At 52.5% G+C, this 22,395-nt stretch overlaps 1 protein-coding gene across 2 annotated transcripts in view; it reads right to left on the bottom strand.

Annotated features, from left to right (window-relative positions):
• Window positions 1-20,170, bottom strand: part of HNF4A (hepatocyte nuclear factor 4 alpha) — a 29,733-nt gene extending 9,563 nt beyond the window's left edge. For both annotated transcript variants that reach the window (NM_001435154.1, NM_001015557.2), the window contains exons 1-7: window positions 19,897-20,170; window positions 15,538-15,712; window positions 14,376-14,470; window positions 8,066-8,172; window positions 7,024-7,179; window positions 3,051-3,138; window positions 2,013-2,168 (exon numbers count right to left, since the gene is read on the bottom strand). In NM_001435154.1, coding sequence (NP_001422083.1) covers window positions 2,013-2,168; window positions 3,051-3,138; window positions 7,024-7,179; window positions 8,066-8,172; window positions 14,376-14,470; window positions 15,538-15,712; window positions 19,897-20,011 — 892 coding nt within the window. In that variant the 5' untranslated portion in view covers window positions 20,012-20,170. The remainder of the gene's footprint in view (window positions 1-2,012; window positions 2,169-3,050; window positions 3,139-7,023; window positions 7,180-8,065; window positions 8,173-14,375; window positions 14,471-15,537; window positions 15,713-19,896) is intronic.
• Between the last annotated feature and the right edge of the window lie 2,225 nt (window positions 20,171-22,395).

Raw genomic sequence — 22,395 nt, 5'->3', positions numbered from 1 at the left:
ACATTTTAGATTCTTAACCAGGAAAGTGATCGAAGTGGTTATTCAATAGTTAATCTCCACCTTCATGGAAGACATCTATTGTATCTTTTATGGATAAAGTAAGCAGCTGGAAGAGAATTTCACCCACATTTCCAATGCAGGGCTGTCTCTCTCCTGGGCCACATTTGTGCATTCTATCATTCAGTCAATAAACATTTATTGAGCACCACCCACATGCCCGGCCCTGACCTAGGTCACCAGCCCCTCCAGGCCAGGCTGCTGACCCTGACTCTGAATCAGTAATCCTGCACATTTTACTGAGCAGTTACTATCATCCGGGCCCATGCTAAGCACCACAGGTACACAGCCTAGGCCAGGCTCTGGAGGAAACTGGAACTAGAAATCTTATCCCCTCAAGAAACCAGGAATAGTATGTGATAGGTAGGAACATGGGCTTGAGAGCTAAAGAGTCTGAAGTTCAAATCCAAGCTCTGCCATTTCCTAGTTATGTGACCTGGGCAAGTCTATCAATTTTCCTGTGACTCAATTTTCTTATCTGTAAAATGGAGATAATAGCAATTCCTATCTCACAGATACCATGTGGCAAGTAACAAGTGAGATCAATAAGAGCCTTAGTGAGTGCTCCATACACAGTGTTCATTTCTGCTTCCTCGCTATGCTTACTAGACTCAATCTTCACTCAGAGAGGGCTTGGCACTAAGGACAGTGCCTGGCACGAGGTAGGACCTCGCCAACATGGAAGGACAGAAGGAAGCAAGGAAGTTTTGGAGCCCAGGTGCCCATCTTGACATCAGGAGAGGAAAACAGGTTTTGCACAAAATCACAACTACAAAAATGTTGTACAGGACTTCCTTGGTGGCCTAGTGGTGGGGACTTCCTCTTTCAAGGCAGGGGGTGTGGGTTTGATCTCTGGTCTGGGAGTAAGATCCCACATGCCTCCCAGCCAAAATACCAAAACAGAGAACAGAAGCAATATTGTAACGAATTCAATAAAGACTTTATAAATGGTCCACATTGAAAAAAACCTTCAAAAAAAAAAAAAGACGTTGTGTGAAAATGGAATTGGAGGCTTAGTAGAAGGAAGAGGGAGAATGCAAATACATTCTCTTTATTCTGCTAATGAAAGGTTAAGAGATACTGCTGACAAGTGATGGAACAAAAAAATATAAGCATAGGCACAGAACATTATAGAGGCAATCAGTAGAGACACTGAAATAGTAAGAAAAATGTATTAGGACAATGGGAGAGAAAAAATGGAGTGATGGGGAAAAATACAATTCTCAACTATCATAGGAGGAAAAAATATGTTCTAAAATGGATAAATCAAGAAATAGAAGGGTTAGCATTTTATTTAGAGCTGGAGAGGTGGCAATAAAAAGAAACAGTACAAAGAATCAGAAATGGTTCCTCCTGGAGAGTAGGCTTTGGACAGGAAAAGTAGAGTGGGGAGGACTATTTCCATTTTAAGTATGTGCAGATATTATTTTGATAAAAAAAATTTTGAGGGAAAGAAAAGGAGAATGGGAGGAGGTAAGGAACAGAAAGCAGAGAGGAAGGGAAAGAAAGGTAAAAGTGAAGTCACTCAGTTGTGTCCGACTCTTTGCGACCCCATGGACTGTAGGCCACCAGGCTCCTCCGTCCATGGGATTTCCCAGGCAAGTATACTGGAGTGGGTTGCCATTTCCTTCTCCAGGGGATCTTCCTGACCCAGGGATCGAACCCGGGTCTCCTGCATTGCAGGCAGAGGCTTTAATCTCTGAGCCACCCGGGAAGCCCAAGAAAGGTAAGACGGGAAAGAAAAAAACCAAGCCTCTGGAGTCAGTGTGCCCCGTCGTCACATCAGTCATTTGAGCCTTGATTTTCCTCATCTGTTAAATGGAGCTGATAAAGATGTCCTCTCCTGATTGTTGTACTAGAGAGGTGGGGTGGTAAGCGTGGGGTTCATAGCCCAGTGGGAGTAGTCCGACAGAGGGTCTGGAGCATCAGGGGAGTGTGGGAGGCGTGGGCTGTACCTGGGTCAAAGAAGATGATGGCTTTGAGGCAGGCGTACTCGTTGTCGTCAATCTGCAGCTCTTGAAAGGGCAGCACCAACTCATCAAGGATGCGCACGGACACTCGACTCATCTCTGCCAGCTCCGGGCAGTGCCGAGGGACGATGTAGTCATTGCCTGGACGGGTTAGGAAGGAGAGGGGATGGGAAGCCACCGGGGTGTACCTCTCTCCTCTAGCTTTTGCTGTTTGCAGTTATAATGCAGCAGCTGCTCACGGAAGGAGGGGCTGGTGGGGACTGTCACACCCATCTTACAGATGAGGAAGCCAAGGCCCAGATTAAAGGAATGAGTGACTTGCAGGCGTTGGAGTGGGCCCAGAGCCTGACTTCTTAGGAACCCTTTCATATCACCCAAGCTCCATTCTTCAGTGGCGACAACAGACCACAAGACTGATGACAATCAAGGGCTGCTTGGGAGGCATAAAAGCACCAAGCATAAGGGCTCAGGTTCTGGAATTAGACCACCTGGACTGAATCTTGCTTTTTCCATTGATTAGCCAGATCTATCTGGATAAATTACTTTCTGTGCCTCAGTTTTCCATCAGTAAAATGGGAATAAAATTATAGTGCTTATCTCATTGGGTTGTTGTACTAGAGGGGTTAGTATTTGTAAAGTATTCAGACTAGGGCCCACGGTGTGCCCTATGTAAGAAGTTAGAGTAATAAACAAACATGTTATGACGGCATAGGTGACACAGACTAGGGGTTTGTGCCATTCCTGACTGCCTTTTGCTCCCTCTCCAGAAAGTACATCTGAATGCACAGGTTACCCCAGGGCTAAGCCTGACTGTGCTGTAACATGAATGCTGGGGAATTTAATTCCTCGAGTCCACATTTCCCTGCATCTGAATCCGGTATCCAGTTGAGAATACTGAGGACAGAACCATTCTGATCTGCCTCCCTCACTCTGCACACCACCAGGGAAATCTCCCATGCCCAGCTGCGCTCCACGCTCAGCATGCCTCCTGCAGAGCCCTGGCTGGGCAGACAGCATCCTCACCTAGAAGCAGAACATCCTTGAACACCATGGAGCGCTTGGTGGCTCCGAGAAGCAGGTGCTCGCCGGCGTGGGCTCTGAGTAGGGCCACCTGGAAGAGAGAGGGGACGGCGTCCGGTGTCCACATGCCTGGGAAGGCATCTACACCCGTGGGGAGGCTGCTCCCCGCCAACTCAATGACCCTGAGCAAGTCAGCATTAGTGTTCTGCTTGCCTTTACCTGCCTGAATGATAAGATGGGCATCAGAAAACGGCTGCCTTCCTCTCATAACTGATAAAACTAGAAACTGGGAAAAGCTTCAGCTGACCGCTGAAAGGGGAGACAACCTGTGCTCGAGCCGGGACACCAAATGCCAACTCTGCCCTTGAACTGCTGCGTTCGGGGTAAGCTGCTGCTCCCCTCTGGGCCTCGTCTGTGTGTCTGTGTGCCTGGTAAAACTGTAACACCACTCTGTGTGTGTGTTAGCAGAGACTTAAAGGCTTTCATCAGACTCTCAAGAGGGTCTACAAACCCAAAAAGTTATAAAACTTTTAGAGCTTTTTTGGGGGTTCTGAATTCCTACTCATGGATCAGCTATGTAACACGATGAAGGGTGTTTTGTAAAACACAGATTCTTGGGCCTTACTACCCGAGGCACTGATTCTCTTTGTCTGGGGTGGGCCCAAGGGATCTGAGATTAACAAGCTCCTCAGTTGATTTTGATGCATGGTTGTCTTTGGGAAATCACTGCTCCAAAAGATCTCTAGAGCATCCACCCACTTGAAGCTGGAAGATTCTAGATTCTGTTGTAAGAATCTGGACATGGATGCTGGTTTCTGAGGCAAAGCGTGTGAGCAATGGTCCCTGGCCAGGGATCCGCTTGACCGACCCCTTCCCTGCAGAGAGGACAGAGAGGCCTTGGAAGACTGAAGTCTGAGTCTGAAGTCTGGCAGGTGGGAGCCCTGCCAGCCCACAGGAGGGCATTGCCTGCCTTTTCAGAACCACCTGCTTCAGTGCTTGCATGAGGATCAAGGATGGGGCTGGTCAAATGGTCGTAGGCTAGTAGCCTCAAGGATCCTATCTGCAAGGCAGGGTTAGGGAGCTTGGAAATCCTTTAGCAGACTAAACTAGGAAGCAAAAATGCTTTTATTCATTAATTCATTGGACTGCTCATTCTTGAAGTCATCAGATGTTAGTGCCTACTAAGTGCCAGACCTCACCTTGCCAATGAAAATCTGTACGGTCAAAGCTATGGTTTTTCCAGTAGTCATGTACGGATGTGAGAGTTGGACCATAAAGGAGGTTGAGCACTGAAGAACTGATGCTTTCAAACTGTGGTGTTGGAGAAGACTCTTGAGAGTCCCTTGGACAGCAAGGAGATCAAACCAGTCCATCCTAAAGGAGATCAGTCCTGAATATTCATTGGCAGGACTAACACTGAAGCTGAAGCTTCAGTACTTTGGCCACCTGATGAGAAGAACCAACTCATTGGAAAAGACCCTGATGCTGGGGATGCTGGGGAAGATTGAGGGCAGGAAAAGAAGCGGGTGACAGAGGATCAGATGGTTGGATGGCATCACTGACTCAATGGACATGAGTTTGAGCAAACTCCAGGAGTCAGCAAAGGACAGGGAAGCCTGGTGTGCTGAAGTCCACGGGGTCTCACACCAGACTGGGACACGACTGAGAGACTGAATGAAAACCACAAGTGCCAGATGCTTGTTTGGGAAAAGAGGGGAGGGAGGAGGAGGAGGAGAAGGAAGGAAGGAAGGAAAGAGGAAGGGAGGGAGAAAGAAAGAAGAAATAGACCAATGGATGGAAGGAGGGAAGAAGAAAGGAAGAGGAGGCTCATGTGATGAAGAGCAATGGGGTAAATCATAAAAGGCCTTGCTAAGGATGTGAGGTAGTTCTAAGGTATGGAGGACACCTGGCACATAGTAGGCATTCAATAAATATTTGTTTGGATGAAAGATGAAGGGACAGGTGAATGGATGAGCCACTCTACTTAACATCCTTCCAGATTGAGCCTCTGTTGCAGCCATATCCTTACCACGTCTGTGAACCCCCAAGGTGAAGCCTGGTGAGGATGACAGGAAAAGAGGGGGAATGGCAAGCAGCCTTGGAGGAGGGCAAGAACTCCCTTTCCATGACCAGGACAAAGGAGTCCAAAGCCTGCTGATTATCAAGCACTTCCTACACGCCAGGCACCATGCAGGACTTTCGTCACTTACTCCAGTGTCTTTGCGATCGAGAGACAGAAGACCTAGAGTTGAATCCTGTGGCTGTCTTGCTCTGTGACCTTGGGCAAATTGCTCTTTCCCTCCAAGCCTCCATCCCCTTATCCAATGCTATCCAGCCTTCTAGGTTTCAGTGGGTCAATGCCCCAAACAAACCAAGAAGCAAACACGCTTGGTTCCTGGGGCAATGTTGACAGACAACATCCCCCAGTTCTCCCCGCTGTGCCCCACCCATCACAGGCAGGATAAGCTCCTTATACACTATGAATGGGGAGCTGGGAACCCTCCTAGCCCTGGGTCCAGCCCCCTAACATGGCTGTTCTGGGGGTGGGCAGGTGGTGGGTGGCGATGTTAATGATTATGCTATGTTACTGGCCACCCATCACTGCTCTCTGAGAATGCTCTGAGCCCCAGCCAGGGAGGTTTTGGGTGGGAAATGGAGGTTAACAATTGCTTAGCTTGGGGGGGAATCTTGTTGTCCTGCTGAGCCCCTGGGAAGGAACAGGAGGGATTAAACATTAATGGAGCCTCTCCAGCAGAGGGGACCGAGGCCAGAACACGAGGAACAGGGAAGAAGGCCAGGGCAGCCTGGCCAAGATCCCTGCCTTGTCATCCCTCCCGAAGCAGCGAGGAATCCGTGTGAGAGGGCATCCGATCTGGCCTCTGTGTGAGGGTGAGGACCAGCCAAGCCAGGGTTTTCACAGCCTGTTTCACCACGGGATGCAAACGCATTCCAGGAGCGCCTGGGCCCCAGAGAACTTTGAGAAGCCCTGGGCTTCCCAAGGTTCAACAGCTGCCTTGCCTGAGGACTTCTGAGAAACTTTAAGAGACCGAGACATGTTGCCAATCTTCGTGCAGAATTGCAAAACAGAGAAGCAAATGTACCAGGAGCCGGTATCTGGAACACTGTCCGTTGGTGCCGCCCCGCTTCCATCCGAGCTGAGTCGATGACCCAGTTCAGCCCCTCTTTCCCAAACAAAAAAGTGTCTGCAGAGGCCTCAGGGCCTCCTGAGCAGGTACTCAGGAACTCGACTGTCCTCAGCACCCCATCCCTCAGCCCCACTAAGACATTTTTGGTATTCCAAAGAAGGTAGTTTGGGAAATAAAATTGCTGAATGAAAATCCATCTTGGTGGGATACAAGGAAGCAACTGTCATTTAGGGAGGCCAGGACTGTGTGGGTGTCCCATTACACCACTGACACTTTTCAAATGGTAATGTTCTCCATCCTCCCAACAGCTTTCTGAAGGGGATATTACAATTCATACTTTACAGATGAGCAAACAGAGGCTTAGGGAGAGGAAGTAATTTGTCCAAGATCACAGAGAGAACCTTTCTTAGAGCCAGGGCTTAGGCCCTGCCCCTGAGCCCCTACCCACATCCTACCTGGGAGAGCTGTCGGATACAGCAGTGCAGCGGCTACGGGCCTGGACTTTGAAGCCTGCCTGCTTGTTCTAGTTCTGCCTGTGTTGGATACTAGCTGTGTGACCTTGAGCAAGTTATTTAACCTCTCTGTGTCCCCAGTTTCCTCACCTATATGATATGGTCATAATAGCACTTACCTTACCTAGGGTTGTCGGAAGGATTAAATGAGCTAATATTTGTAAAGTGATTTAAACAGCTCCATGCACACATGAGCTCTACGCGTGTTTGTGAAATAAATCGAATCAGCCCAAGGCCATATCCGGGGTGGGGGGGGGGGGTGCAGCAGGACCCACCTACCCAGGGCCCGCACTGCCCACAGACCGCGTCCTCCCTCACCTGGTCGTCCAGGGGGAGCTCACAGAAGGCTGGGATGTACTTGGCCCACTCGACGAGCACCAGCAGCTGCTCTTTCATGGACTCACACACATCCGCGATGCTGGCGATCTTCTTCGCCCGAATGTCGCCGTTGATTCCGGAGACAGGGGAGGTGATCTAGCGGGGACGAAGGAAAACGCTGGGGTGGCTGGGGCCCCCCTCCATATACTCTGTCCCCTGCACAGAGCCCCCACCCACTCAGAGAGCTTCCCTGCCCGGGAAAGAGGAGCTGGACTGTGGGTGCCTTCTCAGCTCTGAAGGAAGCTGTGGGCAAACCGGAAAGGGAGGATGCCACGGAGGCAGTTATGGGGGAAGACGGCTCTCTCTGGGCCTTCATCTGCTGCTTGCCCCCTACCTCCTCCTCCACCAGCTCCTCTGAAGCCTAAAAAACCCATTGGCCCTAGAGGAGAAGCAGGGCAAAAGTGCCCATCCTCATCGGAAGGTGCAGATACCACTGCCCAGAGAGGTAGTCAACTCGCCTAAGGTCACACAGCAAGGGGGGCTGGCTGAGCCCCAGTGCGCCACAATGTCCACTCCTCTTTTCTCTCGGGGCTAAGCCAATCTCAGAGACTGCTTGGCCTGCACAATGCGGGCCCCACGGAGCTGCTAAGTGCCAGCAGTGGGTTTGTGCTGCGCTTAGTCACTCAGTCGTGCTCGACTGTCTGCAACCCCATGGACTGTAGCCCACCAGGCTCCTCTCTCCATGGGAATTCCCCAGGCAAGAGTACTGGAGTGGGTTGCCATCCCCTCCTCCAGGGCATCTTCCCAACCCAGGGATGGAACCCAGGCAACTGTAGGCAGATTCTTTACCGTCTGAGCCACCAGGGTCTGAGTCTTTGCTACTAAATGGGCTGTGTGACCCTGGACTCAGTTTCCCTTCGTGATGTCCAAGGGCACTCCCGTCTGCTGCTCTAAAGGCCCGGGTGGGAAGGAAAGGGGTGGAGCTGAGATTCCTCTTTGGGAGGAGGGGGCCCCAGGTGGGTGGGGGAGGCTCCCCTGGTACCTGCTGGGACAGGACCTCAGCCTGCAGGAGCGCATTGATGGAGGGCAGGCTGCTGTCCTCGTAGCTGGACCGGCGAGTGCTGATCCGGTCCCGTTCATTCTGTACAGCTGTGAGGAGGCAGAGGGAGGTGAGCGGGAGGAGAGGGGTCCCATGCCAGGAGGGGTAGCTGAAGGACAAGGGGAGAGAGGTGAACTCGGAGGGCTGTCCTGCAGGGCTGTCCAGGAACAAAGGGAACGCACTTGGAGGTGGGAGCTGGGGGCAGGAGGGAGAGTGCCCAGGCCACAGAGCCCAGATCAGTGTGTGGGGATGGCGGCCAATGGCTCCTCACCCAGCTTGTGGGAGAACTTTCCCAGCACCAGCACTGCTCCTCACACAACAGGGTGGCTTGAGGAGTGATCTACCCGTCATGGGAGGCATGCAAGGCTGGGATGACTGTGTTTTAGAAAAGGGTCCCTTCCTTTCCAGGTGCAAGTGGATAAGACAAGCAAAATGAATTGCTCTGAGTGATGGAGATGGCCCAGGGATGCCTGAGTGCAGAGGCAGAAGCCTGGACAAGGGGGTCTGGAGGCCCCATCTGCCCTGGGGTCTGTCATCAGTAGGAAGCACATGTGCTCTAGGCTAACCTTCCCAGAGACAGCTCGCAAAAGCTCTGGCTGCCTCCTGCCCCACCACGGGGCTCCCCTCCCAGGAACTCAGAGATCCGGGGCCTCTGTCCACCCGGGCCCCACACCTCCTTGCATCTCTACTCGGTTCAGCCTTGGCCTAAGATGTGGGATGGTCCTTCTGCCTCCCTGACAGGCCCTCAGAACCTGCGAGGCCTTTGTTGAAGCTGTAAGAAGGGAGGATGAGGCTGCAGGAGACCTGGGTTCCTGGTGGGATTCACCGCTCAGTCTCCGTGCGCTGGTGGGGGCCACACCCTCTCTCTGGGCCTCATCTACAGCCTTTCCCCATCTACAGCCTTTTCTTTCCCAGACCTGCTCCTCTTGGTCTTTCCCATGTCAGGAACAGGCAGCTTTATTCTTCCTCCCAGCCTGGGGGGCCTCGCTATATGTCTCTTTCTCTCACCACCCCACCACCACCACCACCACACACACACACTCCAAATGCTGTCAGTAATCTGTGCAAACCCACCTGCAGCTCCCACTCTGGGCTGGGTCCTGGGGGAGTTCAGACCCTCCTCTCTGGCCGCTTTGTTTCCAGCCTTACCCCTGCAGCCTGTGCACCTCTCGGAAGACAAAGGGATCCCCTGAAACCCGACTCAGGTCACATCCCTCCACTGCGGAAACCCAGGACCTCCCCATCATGCCTGGAGTCAGGTCACCCTTTCTCACAGTGGTCCTATCTCCCCCATCTCACTTTTACTCTCTCTATCAAACCTGCCTCCCAGCCATTCCTGGGACTCACTCAGCCACTCTCCATCAAAGTTTTCGCCACTGCTGTTCCCACTGCCTGGAATTCTCCTCCCACTCACACCCCATCCCCCACAACTAAGCGTCTCCCTCTCCCTTTACTCGCGTCTCCTTACAAATATCACCTCTCAGAAACACCCTCTCTGACCACCCTGTCTGACGCGGATACCCCTCCTGCAGGTTCTGCCACTTTCTCCTGTTTTATTTTTCTTCTTGGTACTTGTTCTCTGTCCTTTCTTCACTCTCTGTCTGTCTAAGAGAAAGAAAGCTCCAGAAAGCCAGAATATCTTCCCTTTCATCCACTGCTATAGTCCCAGCAACTAGAACAGAGCCTAGCACGCAGTGGGTGCTCAATAAATATCCGTTGAGTGGCCGAAAGAAGGTGCAGAAGGAGACAAGCTTTGCTTCTCGGGTGCAATCTACACCCCATTTCTCAGTGGAACATTGACATTCCGCTCTTCAACTCTCCTGATTTCAAACATCGTTGAAATCAGAGAAGGGAAGTCAGCCAGTGTAGGACTTTCCTGGAAGTCCAGTGGCTAAGACTGCAGTTCCAATGTAGGGGGCGTAAGTTCGATCCCTGGTCAGGGAACTAAAGATCCCACAAGCCACGTGGTATGGCCAAAAAAATAAAACACAGATAGTGTAAAGGGAACCCAGAGTTAGTGGGATGTAACAGAGGTCCCAAGGTAAGAAAACTCCTCTTCTTAGACCCACCACCCTGGATGGGGGGCCAGCTCCCAGCAGCGCTCCCCTGCCTGGGTCCCACCCCGCCTGTGACACCCCTCCCACGGCTGCCAGCCCGCACCCACCAGGGCGCCAAGTGGCGGCGGGCCTAAGAAAAGGGCTGCTGTCAGCAGCTGGGGATTGGGCTCCTCAAGGTTAGGCCGGCGTTATCAGTGCCCGGCGCGAGCTCAGTCACGGAATGATGTTTTCCAAATGTTTGCTCAGTATTAGCAGGGTCGGGGACCTAATGTAACTTCTATTGAATATTAACCGGCCCGGGCAGAGGCGGAGAGGACGAGCCTGTCTTCCGAGAGAACCCCTGATTGGGGGTGTGGGGAGGGGGGCTGGGCCGGGGATCCCAGGTAGGGCCCATCCGTGGGCCCCTGGCCTACTGCCAACTTGTACTTCCTGCATCCCTGGCCCTGATTCCTGGGCTGAATTTCCAAAGCCGGGCATCAGACATTTGTCCTGGGTCTGACAGCTCAGGCTCAGGTAGGTGTAGGTTTATAGGAAAGAATTTGGGACCTGCCATTGGGCCCACTGGCCCCCAGATTTCTTCGAGTCTCTGTTCTTTAACCTACTTGATCACCATGGAATATCCTCTGGCCAAACTCACAAGACTTTGAGATTCAGAGCCCTTCTCTGTGGTTGAGAGGAAGTTTCAGAGACTTGACCAACTCCAGTTGCCTCCCAAGGCCATCAGTCCTAGTTCTCATCCAGGGAATTTGGTGTCTGCTCAGCTCTGGGGAGCCCGAGGTGTAGTCCTGACTTCCTCTGCCCTTGACCCGATCATATCACCTCTCTGGTCTCAACTTCCCTATCTGTAAAGTGGAAAGATTTGATGACCTCCTATACACCCGACTGGTCTATGAATGCTACATTTACAATCCATGCTTTCTTGTCCTCATGGACAACTTTGGAGTTCTAATTTCTAGATTCTCCTAAGGCCATCGAGGAAGGGAAATAAAAACTGGTCCTAACTCTCCCAGTTCTGGGGCTTCCATCGAGAATCTCTCTTGGCTCTGAGAACCTCCCGCCAAGCCAAGGAGGGGTATTGGGACTGTAAGACTTAGGTAGAGCTAGTCAAACCAGTTAATCCTAAAGGAAATCAACTCTGAATATTCATTGGAAGGACTGATACTGAAGTTCCAATACTTTGGCCACCTGATGTGAAGAGCTGATTCATTGGAAGAGACCCTGATGCTGGGAAAGACTGAGGGCAGGAGGTGAAGGGGACGACAGAGGATGAGATGGTTGGACGGCGTCACCAACTCAATGGACATGAGTTTGAGCAAACTTCAGGAGATAGTGAAGGACAGGGAAGCCTAGCGTGTTGCAGTCCATGGGGTAGCAGGGAGTTGGACATGACTTAACAAATGAACAATAACAGCAAGAGCTAGTCATGCCCTTACTTCCCAGAACTTGACCACAGTGGCAGTGGGACACTTTGCTACCCTGGCCTGTTCTCAAAGCAGCTGAGCCCACTGCATGTGTCAGGATCTCCTGGTTAACCCAAGCGTGCAAACAACTACCAGCCTTTACTATAGCCCCCACACACTTGCCATTAGCCGATCCTCCTCTCCTCTTGGCATAATGCCACCTTCTCCAAGATAAGAAGCTACTGGCTATTTTCAAGGCTAAGCCAAGGTAGAATGGCTGCGGACTCTCCCTCCCCTGGGCCTGCCGACTCTGTGGCAGTCCAGTGGGAGGACCAGGGAACAAACACACATGTCCTGGTGGGCAGTGTGTACTTGCACAGGTAGATCAGTGGGCGTATAGCAAGACTCACAGAGCTGGAAGGAGGGTTCATTATCCACCTCTGTGATTTTATAGATGTGAACACTGAAGCCCAGATGGGGCAGAAGCTTCACTGAAGTGTGTGATCTGCCACACACATGAAAGTGACTCTGAATGTTTAATAAGAGACATCTCTAAAGACCAGTGAGATGCAGGAACAGGCTACCTACAACCTAGGAAGGTGGCCGTCTGCTCAGGTGAGCTGCCAACCTTTCTCCCTCCCACCTGTCACAACGCTTGGAATTTTAACACAAGAGATTCATTCTCTCAAATATAAAATCTTCAGGCTGTCGAGCTGATAGAATCACTGGCTCTTAGAACCCTAAACCGTTTGGCTCTTAGACTGTAGCTCTCAATCTTTTCCTTGCCTCTAGCTATTCACGTGTGTGTGCTCAGTCATGTCTGACTTTGTGATCCCAGGGACTATAAGCTCGCCAGGCTCCTCTGTCCATGGGATTCTCCAAACAAGCATACTGGAATAGGTTGCCATGCCCTCCTCCAAGGGATCTTCCCAACCCAGGGATTGAACCTGGGTCTCCTGCATCTTCTGCATTGCAGGCAGATACTTTACCGCTGAGCTACCAGGAAAGCCCCTAGCTGATCACACATGCCTCATATTCCCATTCATGACATTTCTTTTATTTATTTCTTTTCTTTTTTTGGTGGCCAGGGCCTGTCGAATGCGGGATAGTGGTTGCCCGACGAGGGATTGAACCCTCGCTTCCTGCAGCGGAAGCACAGAGTCTTAACCACTAGACAGCCAGGAAAGTCCCTCATTCATAACATTTCTCATTCGACAAAGTTGTGCTCAAGTTCAAGGTAAGAGTGGTGCAATCCCATTGAAAACTGGGTGGGGGAGAGATGAGGGGCATCTGTCCTTTGAAAAAGGTTCTCCTTGCTCTTGAGAACCACTGAGGTCCAGATGAGAAGCGTGGTGTGACCATCATGGTGTGTTCCTGAGGGTCATAGCCCAGGTTTCACAGCAGGGGTCATAAACTCTCAGGGCCCTATAGGGATGAGACCCAGAGGATATTTCCCAGGAGGCGCGCAGAGAAACAGGGGCTCAAAGGCAGAGTCAGGGAGGGTAGACTGCCAAAGCCAAGTTCCCCCTCTTCCCAGTTGGCCGGGAGAAGGCTGGGTCCCAGGATCCTGCTGGGGGTGGGGTGGGGCAGGTGTGTGTTTGTGCAGAACTAGACCAAGGGTTTTGGTTAGTGTGCCACAGCTGCGGGCTGGAAGTGAAGGTCTGGGAGCCAGTCTCAGGGCTGGGAAAGGTGCATTGAGCAGAGAAGGAGACAGAGAGATTTGAAAATGGGCTCAAGTTACTCAGAGAAGCAGTTAAAAGATGTTTGTTTCCTGAGCGTGGGCTAGAAAACTTTCAAACGTTCCTAGAGTCCGGAGGGCATAGCAGGCAGCATCAAGGTTATCACCCAAACTGCATTGAGCTCAAGACCAAAGCTCGGGGTTCACACCTCGGAGCTTGCTTCAACCAACTGGGGGGGCCTCGGGCAAATTGTTGACCCATTCTGGGCCTCGGTTCCCTTGTCTATGAAAAAGCTAGGGTGATGATAGTGCCCCACAGGGCTGTCATGATAATGAAAGAACTATCAGTTGTGGGAAAGCCCAGCCAGGTGGAAAAGCCCAGCTTCTGGTGGCAGGAGACACTTAATAAATGTGCCCCAGCACTCCCAGCCTCCTCCACCCAGAACGAGTCTGATGCCTTGTTCCCTTTCTCTAGAGCCTGAGGACGCTGCCTCATCTGATACCCAAGAACAAAGACTAAGGAACTGAGGCACTTGACCCTGGAACAGGAAGATGGGAGATAGAGCCCCGCCCCATACCCATTCACATTTGCTGAGTCTAGTCATGGGGCCACGGAAGTTCGTCATGCCATTCTCTACATTTTTCCTGATGCTTGAAATAGTATATTAAGCAAAAATACCCAAGGACTTCCGGGGTGGTCCAGTGGTTAAGACTTTGTGTCTCCACTGCAAGGGGTGTGGGTTCAATCCCTGGTCAGGGAACTAAGATTCCACATGCCGAGGAGTGCAGCCAAAAAATGAAAAAATAAAATCACATTACAAAAAGAAAAAAGAAAAAACACCCAACCTGGCTGCCTTGCGGTGGTGAAGGCAGGCAGGGGTGGTGGCACTGGGAACCCGAGTAGCTGAAAGTAGGAGCTTATCTCTCGGAATCTTTCTCAAGACCAAGCCCAGCCCCTCCCTATGGTCAGATCTTCAGGCCCTCCCTCCTCTCAGCCATTAGCCAGTCACCCTGGGGCCTGTCACCGAGTCATAAAGTTGTGGCCACAGTTGTAAATGGCCGTCAGGAGCTTGTGGGCGCGGGTGGGGCAGGGGCGGAAGGCGGGGCCCGAGGCTCACCTTCCTTCTTCATGCCAGCCCGGAAGCACTTCTTGAGCCTGCAGTAGCGGCACTGGTTCCTCTTGTCTTTGTCCACCACGCACTGCCGGCTAAACCTGGGGAGGGCTTGGGGTGGTTGGAGGAAGAAAGGACAGCCCTCCTCCCCCTAGGGCTCAACTAGGATCCTGGCCATCTGGTTGACCTCCAGGCTCCTTGCTCAAACCTTTCATCCCAGGAGTCCTCCAGCTAACCAACCAGGAGCTGGAAAGGCCCTGTGGACTCTCTGAGAGCCCAACCCTGTCCCCCTAAACATGAGGAAACTGAGGCTCAGAGAGCGGACACGTGGCCTCAGATCACTCAGCTATGAGTAGAAGGCACTGCTATTTCCCACGTATCTTATTAAAAGCCCAGAGCAGGCTACTGGCTGTGAATCAGTTTCAGTACTTGGTCCACATAAGCCGCTTTCTGGAGGGGGATATGGAGTAGAGGCAGGCAGGCGCCACCGTGGTTCTGGGTGGTGCCCTGGCAACCCCGGGCTTGCCGTTGATTCAAGCTGGGTGACCTTGGGCAAATTCCCAGTCCTCTCCAAGCCACAGCTTCCTCATCTATAAAATGAGATAATAATAGTAACCTCTGCAGAGGGGTGTTGACAGGTGAAAATGAGATAATTACCCAAATGGGGCTCAGTGCAGTGTCTGTTCACAGTAAGAGCTTGTAACTACAGCTGCTATTATTTTATTATTGTTGTTACCCAGAAGGGGAGATGCTTCTGAAGGAGGACTCTCCAAGGCCTTGAGAGAGGTGGAAAGGCCTGGGGTCAACCCCCGATCCACCCCAGAAAAAGCGCCAGGTTGGGGGATGGGCCTCACCCTCTGTGGTTTCAGAGGAGACTTGATCCTAAGCCTCAGAGGTGCCCATTTGCTAAATGGGAAAAATCATGATGAGCTTCTGGGAGCGGTTAACACAGGCAAAAACTTAGTATGGTTCCTAGCACGTAGTAAGTGTTCAATAAAGGGATGTCTAGAATAGACACTCCCATCTGATCTGCAAGGGCGAAGAAATTAGAGGCTTGAAGGCCTTGAAGGGCAGAAGGCTCCGAGACCTACCCAGGGAGAAGACAGACCCGGGGGAACATCAGCTGAAGAGCACCCATTTCCCAGATGTAGAAATCAAGGTTCCTCACCTGCAGGAGTACATGTGGTTCTTCCTCACACTTCTCCGGAAAAAGCCCTTGCAGCCGTCACAGCTCGAGGCACCGTAGTGTTTGCCCGTGGCCCGGTCCCCGCAGATGGCGCACAGGGCACTGACACCCAGGCTGTTGGGTGCGTTGAGGTTGGCACCCTCTGATGGGGATGTGTCTGCGCCAGAAAAGCAAAGAGTGAGGACGCAGGAGGGGCAGGAAGTCACCTCTCAGAGGCCCTGCTCTCTTGGTGGTTTATATTCAGAAAAGGATGTGAGCCTTGTAGGGATCTTTCCAGGGCTTCAGCCTCAGCTAAACCCAGGTGCTACTGACCCCCCTCAAAGAACTTGGGCAAGTTCCTTGCTGTTTTGGAACTCCCATTTCGCATCCGTAACTTAGGGATAGTTGTGACACTGACTTCGTAGAGTTGTTTAACAAGGGTCTGCTCCTCCCCGTGGTGGCGATCGCTAGCCTCAGCTTTCTCTGGGAAGGAATGAAGAAAATGGCTGTTTCCTAGGATGCGTCCAACAGTTGTGGACCCTGATTAGCTGGGCAGAGGGAGCTATGAGAGGGGCAGATATTCCCCCATCATCTCCAGAACCAAGTCCTGTTTTTCAGAGTGGCCAAGGCTGGGTGAGTCTCAGCTTGGTACTCAGGGGCCTTGCAAATTCTGCAAGGAAACAGGAAGACATACATCAAGGACAGTGGCTCGTTTGCCCTCCTGGGAGGATCACAGCAAGGATCTGGGCACCCCATAGCAAAAGCTACTGCATTGGGACTTCCCTCGTGGTCCAGTGGTTAAGACGATGCACTTCCAGTGCAAGGGGAGTGGGTTTGAGCCCTGGTCAGGGAAGTAAGATTCCCACATACCGTGGGGCAAAAAAAAAACAAAACAAAACTGCTGCATCTATGTGAGGAGGGGGATAAGAGGTAGGTGGCTGTGGTCTCGGTGACTAGTGCTGCCTCTTAAGTCGTCTGTGACCTTGGGCAAGTTCCTTTTCCTTGCTTCAGTTTCCCCTGGGCTTCAGTTTCCCTAATTGCAAAAGAGGGCAGATTGACTGGTTCAGTCATTTTCAATTTTATCTTATATTTCCACAGCTGAACCCTCGTTTTTGTAAGCAACTCTTCCACCGAGGATAGACCTCTTAGAGAAGATGACACTGTGAACCATCTCCCCAGAAAAATGCTTGCAGACACATACCACACAAAATCATACACACACACACACACACACACACACGTTTTCACCCTGAATCCGATCTTGGGCTCCTAGGGAACATATAGCTAAGCACTGGACAGGGCTATAGTGCTGTGGTTAACAGCATATCTCTCTAGCCCTTCTGCCCAGTTTAAATCCGAGCCTGCCCACTTCTTAGCCATGGGACCTTGGCCACATTAATGTATTTCTCAGTGCCTTCGTTTCCTCACTTGTGAAATGCTGCTGTTGCTGCTGCTAAGTCGCTTCAGTCGTGTCCGACTCTGTGCGACCCCATAGATGGCAGCCCACAAGGCTCCCCCGTAGCTGGGATTCTCCAGGGAGTGGGTTGCCATTGCCTTCTCCGCCTGTGAAATGGGGCACATAATAATCTCTAGGGCTGTTATGAAGGTTCAGTGAATCAATATATGTGAAGTGCTTGGCAGGTAAGAAGCACTTTATCAGTGTTTGTAAAATAAAAACTTTTCTGCAGAAGACGACTCTGGGAGCAGATGATTTCCAGCCTCCGTGCACAAGCGGACCCACTGCCACATCTCCTTTCTGTCATGTCCTGGCTGAACATCTCGTCGCCTCCGAGGGTGCCCAGGAGTACGGCCCCCTCCACTTGGTGAATTATTCCTGGAGATGAGGATAATTGTTAAGCTGCATTGGTGCCCTTTCTCCTCCAGCCTTGCCTCCTCCAACCACCGGGAGAGCTGACCCCACAACTCAGGCGGAGACTGGGGGAAGGGCTCACACATCCTGGGCAGGATAGGCTGGGTGCTGCCAAGTAGCTCATCCTACTCCCCAGGGTCAGGTGATGGTGCCCATTCTCCAGGTGAGAATATCAAGGTTCAGAAAGGACAGGACCTGACCAGAGTCATCACACTGCTGCTAAGTAGAGGAGTCGGATTTATGGTCCAGGCATGCAGGCTGGTGCTGATCTGGCCAGTGCTGTCCTGTTGGGGTGTCTGCTGGAGCCTCTGATAAACAAGGACCCCCTGGTCCCTCTGAATCAGGGATGGGAGGTGGGTAGGGAGCTTGGAACCTTCGAGCTACCAACCCAGCACATATGCAAAACATTGCCCCAACTTTCTGGCCCACTTCAAACTCCAGTGGGGAATGTAGACCCTTCTTAAAGATGCTCAGAGTTCCTGACCTGACTCATAGAGGGCGCAGGACCAGTTACCAGTGCTAAGCCCTCAGGTGCCTTATCGCATGGGATCCTCTGGTTAGCCCTGGGAGGCAGGCACTATGATTTATTCCCATTTTACAGATGAGACAACTGAGGCTCAGAGAGGAAAATGGCTTCACAAGTTTACACTGGTAGGAAGGATGGACGCCAGAATTTGAGCCCTGATCTTTCTGGCTCCAGAGCTAGATTTGTCTTGTCTTTAGGACATCCCGTAAGGAGCTTAGCTCCTGCCTCGGGAACACACACTTCCTGGGAGCTGGAGGTGCCCACTGTGAAGGAGTGATGGGGGCAGTCCAGGGCTAGATGGTGGTCAGGTGTCTCACACACTGTCTCTCTGGGGTCACACACACACCGCCGAGGGCAGCAGCTTCTTGTTTACCGTTTCCTACATGTTTTCCCCTCAGCTCCTTCACGTGATCCCTGGACACTCCTGAAAGCCAGCAGGCCTGGAATGACTAAGCCCATTTTGCAGAAGGAGCCAGGAGAGGGGAGGTGACATGCCCAAGGTCACACAGTGAGTGAATGGCAGGGGGAGGCGAGCAAATGGTGAGACTGACCACGGATCATGCCCACTGACCATGGGCAGGGCAAATACCTCTCTCTGGCTGAGCTGAGCTGACTCAAGTGCTACAGAGCTTGGCTAAAGCTGCAGAGCTGTGGAAGGAAGGCAGGTGGGTTGCCCCCCTCCTCTGAGGCTGGCCTGCGACTGGTCAGGTCCCCGCGTCCTGGCTTCCAAGCCTCCTCCCTTCCCCTACCTCCTTGTGGAGAACTCCCCCCACCCCTTTAGATGTGCTCTCAGTGATAACGGGAGCGGATGTACAAACCTGGGGAGACACACGGGCAACGCAATCTGGTCTGAGACAAATGGACGTGTTGCTGAGGTGACTCGCGTGTGTGAATGGCAATGGGATATCACATGAGCGCTGGAGAGAGCTGACCCCCCAGGACAGGGATGTGCACACGTACACAAGGACACGGGACAGGATGCCCAAACTGGACGTACGTCCGGGAGACACAGGACACACAAACCAATCCACGTCCAGAGCTCACACGTGCAAACGTCCACGGACACACACTCAGCACTGCTTACTGTATACACACTCATTGCCACTTACGGACATCAGCAAGATAAACACAGATATCCCTAGAGATAACAACAAACACGGACCCACTCAGAGAAGAAATGTGACTAGAAATAGACGCAGAACACGTGCACACACAGACCAGTGAACACAAACATGCACATGGGTTCCTGCAGACATACATTTGCAACAGTCCACCACTTGCCCACGTGTGTACATGGAAATTCGAGCACCCATGCCAACAGGAGGTTACAATCACACACCAGTGTGCTTGTGCATGCGCACCGATGTGCTTGTGTGTGTGTGCACATACACACACACACACACTCAATGAGCATGCGCATGCACACTGCTGATCCCCATCTTATTAGCAAAACCTCCCTGAGAACTCCGTTTTCTCCCCCAGGAAAGTCCCAAAGACACCCTGAAACATAGTCATGTCTCCATCCACCGTCTCCGGGGACGGGACATAACCTTTCCATCTCTCTGAACCTCGGCCCAAGGGGTTCAAGCAGGGGTCATGATGGGCCCAATGACTGGGGCTGGACGCCGAGAGGACACTCACCATGAAGTCCCCGCTCCTGGTGACACGCTGCACAGTGACAGCTTTGGTCACAGGGACCACAAGGGCCTGGCAGGAACACCCAGGCCCTACTTTTGCTGCAGATTGGCCCTGGCAGACCTCCCCCCTCCCACCACCCCGAAGACTTCTGGTCACTGTACCTGGGCACATCAACTTCACCTGGCAACACCCGTGCCCTCACCTACGGGACCACAGTGCTCGCCTACCACTCTCCCCCAAGCCCCAAACCCAGTGCGGCAGACTCGCTCCAGTACCTGGGTACACCTGCCCCCACCTAGCACACCTGGGCACACCTGCCCCCACCTACCATTGCCCATCGTCAACACCTGCACATTCTCAAACTCCAGGGTGGTGTAGGCTGGGTCCAACGCGGCACTGTAGTCGGCCATGTCCATGTCGACGAGGGTTTTGGAGAGGCGCATCCTCCCTCTCCCCGCCTCGGCCGCCTGCCCTGCCCAGGATGCCCACCCCGAAGGCTCTGGGCCGAGCCCCGGCCTCCGCCCTCCCGCCGCCTCCTCCCAGCTGCCCTCTCTGCCTTCCTGCGTTTCAAACCGTCCTCTGGGAGGGTCTGCCGGGAGTCTGGGCCTAGCCTCTGCGCAGGGGTGGAGGCTCTGCTGGGGAGGGGTGGGGGTTAATGGTTAATCGGCTCCCCCCTCGGTGGACCGGTTGGGCGGGGCCCCAGGGATTTGGCTGTCTGTTGGTTTCTGGTTGACACCAGGGTGTTCTTACAACAGATGGGGGAGGCCCTAACGCCCCAATACCGTGTCACCAGTCCTGTGAGACGACAGACACACGCTGCCTCTTCAGCACTCACTGGACCCTGACTCAGCCACCCTCCGAGTCACTGTCACCCCAAGTCATGCTGATACTGACACGCTCACATGCACCCCCAGACACTGACAGCCCACCTCCAAGACGCCCTAACTCGGGAGCTTCCCAAATCATTGACCTCGACCCTCAGTGCTCTTGCAGAGATAACGCCGCCTCATGGCTCATGAGTCAGAAGCTATGGTCCCAGGCCCCACACACCAGTCTTCTAGATCCTCGTTCTAGGAGGCCCCTTCCGGTTTCCTTCCTTCCCTAGGGGCAGGAAGAGGCCCAGACTCCTGTCTAGGTCCCCTCCCCTGCTCCCCAGGACCCCACTCTGGGCACCACCAGCCCCCACAGCGACCAGGTGCTCAGGCCCAGACAGACTCTATCACCCCTTCCCTTGTTACCTCCTCCAGCTCCCCCACCTCCACCCTGTGCCTCCCCCACCCCCCAGGAAAGAAGGGAGGCTTATAGCCCCTTAGACCGGATTAACATTCAGGCGCCTACCACCTACTAATCATGACTCTGGGTAAATGATTCTCCTCTCTGAGCCTCAGTTTCCTCTTCTAGAAAAATGCACAACCAACTTCAAAGGGTGGTCCGAGTATTAAATGAGTTGGTGTTAGGCAAACACCAAGCAAGCGTCCATTTCCCTCCACCCCCACCCTCTTGGCCTCCCTTTCGTATCTCCCTTGTCTGTCCCCTCCCTCCAGAGTGGGCTTCGTGGGCAAGCCACCTGAACAGGGCACCCGGGCAAAGGAGCTCCACTCTCAGGCTCCCGTGTTTGGTTTCGTGCTCGGCTATTCTGAACAAGGGGCCTGCATTTTTGTTCGGGACCGGGCCCTGCTAATCTTGTGGCCTTCAATTCACGGCTAACGTTTTTCTTCTCATCCCCTCCAGCCCTCACTGCCCGCTACACAGACAGGGGCAAGAGCTCCCGATCTAGCTGGGCAGATAAGGTCCCGAGGAGAGGGGGAAAGCGCAGGTCTGGGGAGAAGGACCTACGATTCTGGAGGCCTGGGAGCTTGTCCTCCTTTGTTGGCAGGAAGAGCTGGGCAGAGGGATTTGGTAATAAGGGCAAGGGTGGGTGAATTAGTGAAAGAGGGCATTAATGAGTGAGTGGGTGGGTGAATTAATGAAGGAGTGAATTAACCAGTGGGTGAGGGACTTCCCTGGTGGTCCAGTGGTTAAAAATCCACCTTGCAAAGCAGGAGACTCAGGCTCAAGCCCCGCTTGGGGCACTAAAATCCCACATGCTTCGAAGCAACTAAGCCTGCGCCTGAACTACTGAGCCTGAGTGCCACGACTAGAGAGTCCATGCGCCATCACAAAAGATCCTGCTGATGCAACTAAGATGCGATGCAGCTAAATCAATAAATATAAAAAAAAAGAAAGAGTGGGTGAATTACAGACAGGGTATTAATACGTGAATGAGTGAATTGATGAGTGGGTGAATTACTGAAAGACTGAAATGAATCAGTGAGTGAAATGGTGGATGAGTGAGCAAAGGACTGAATGAGTGGAAAGGTGAGTGAATCAATGAATGGGTACATTGGAGGGAGAGGCGGCTTGCGTTTGAGGGGTGTGTAGAAGCATCCTCCTCACATTCTCCCAACTATTAGAAGCCCTTTTTCGGGCTTGTGTAAGCCTTGTTCTCCTCCCTCCATTTTCCCCCTGGAGCTTAGATAATTAGGGTGGGAAGTTGGGGGCAGCAATTGTTCTGGAGAAGAGAGGCTGGATTTGGCGTTAGGAGACCAGATTTATGGCTTCCCTGGTGCCTCAGACGGTAAAGAATCTGCCTGCCATGTGGGATACCTGGGTTCGATCCCTGTGTGGGGAAGATCCTCTGGAGAAGGGAATGGCAACCCACTCCAGTATTCTTGCCTGGAGAATCCCACTGATGGCAGAGCCTGGTGATTTATGGACTAGCTCTGCCACTATTCGGATAACTTTGCTTAGATCATGTCTCTCTAAGGGACTCAACTTTCCCATCTGT

This window comes from Bos taurus, chromosome 13 (genome assembly GCF_002263795.3).
Source record: "Bos taurus isolate L1 Dominette 01449 registration number 42190680 breed Hereford chromosome 13, ARS-UCD2.0, whole genome shotgun sequence".
NCBI lineage: Eukaryota > Metazoa > Chordata > Mammalia > Artiodactyla > Bovidae > Bos > Bos taurus.
The sequence above is the reverse complement of the archived record's forward strand: the minus strand, read 5'-3'. Positions and strand labels throughout refer to the sequence as shown.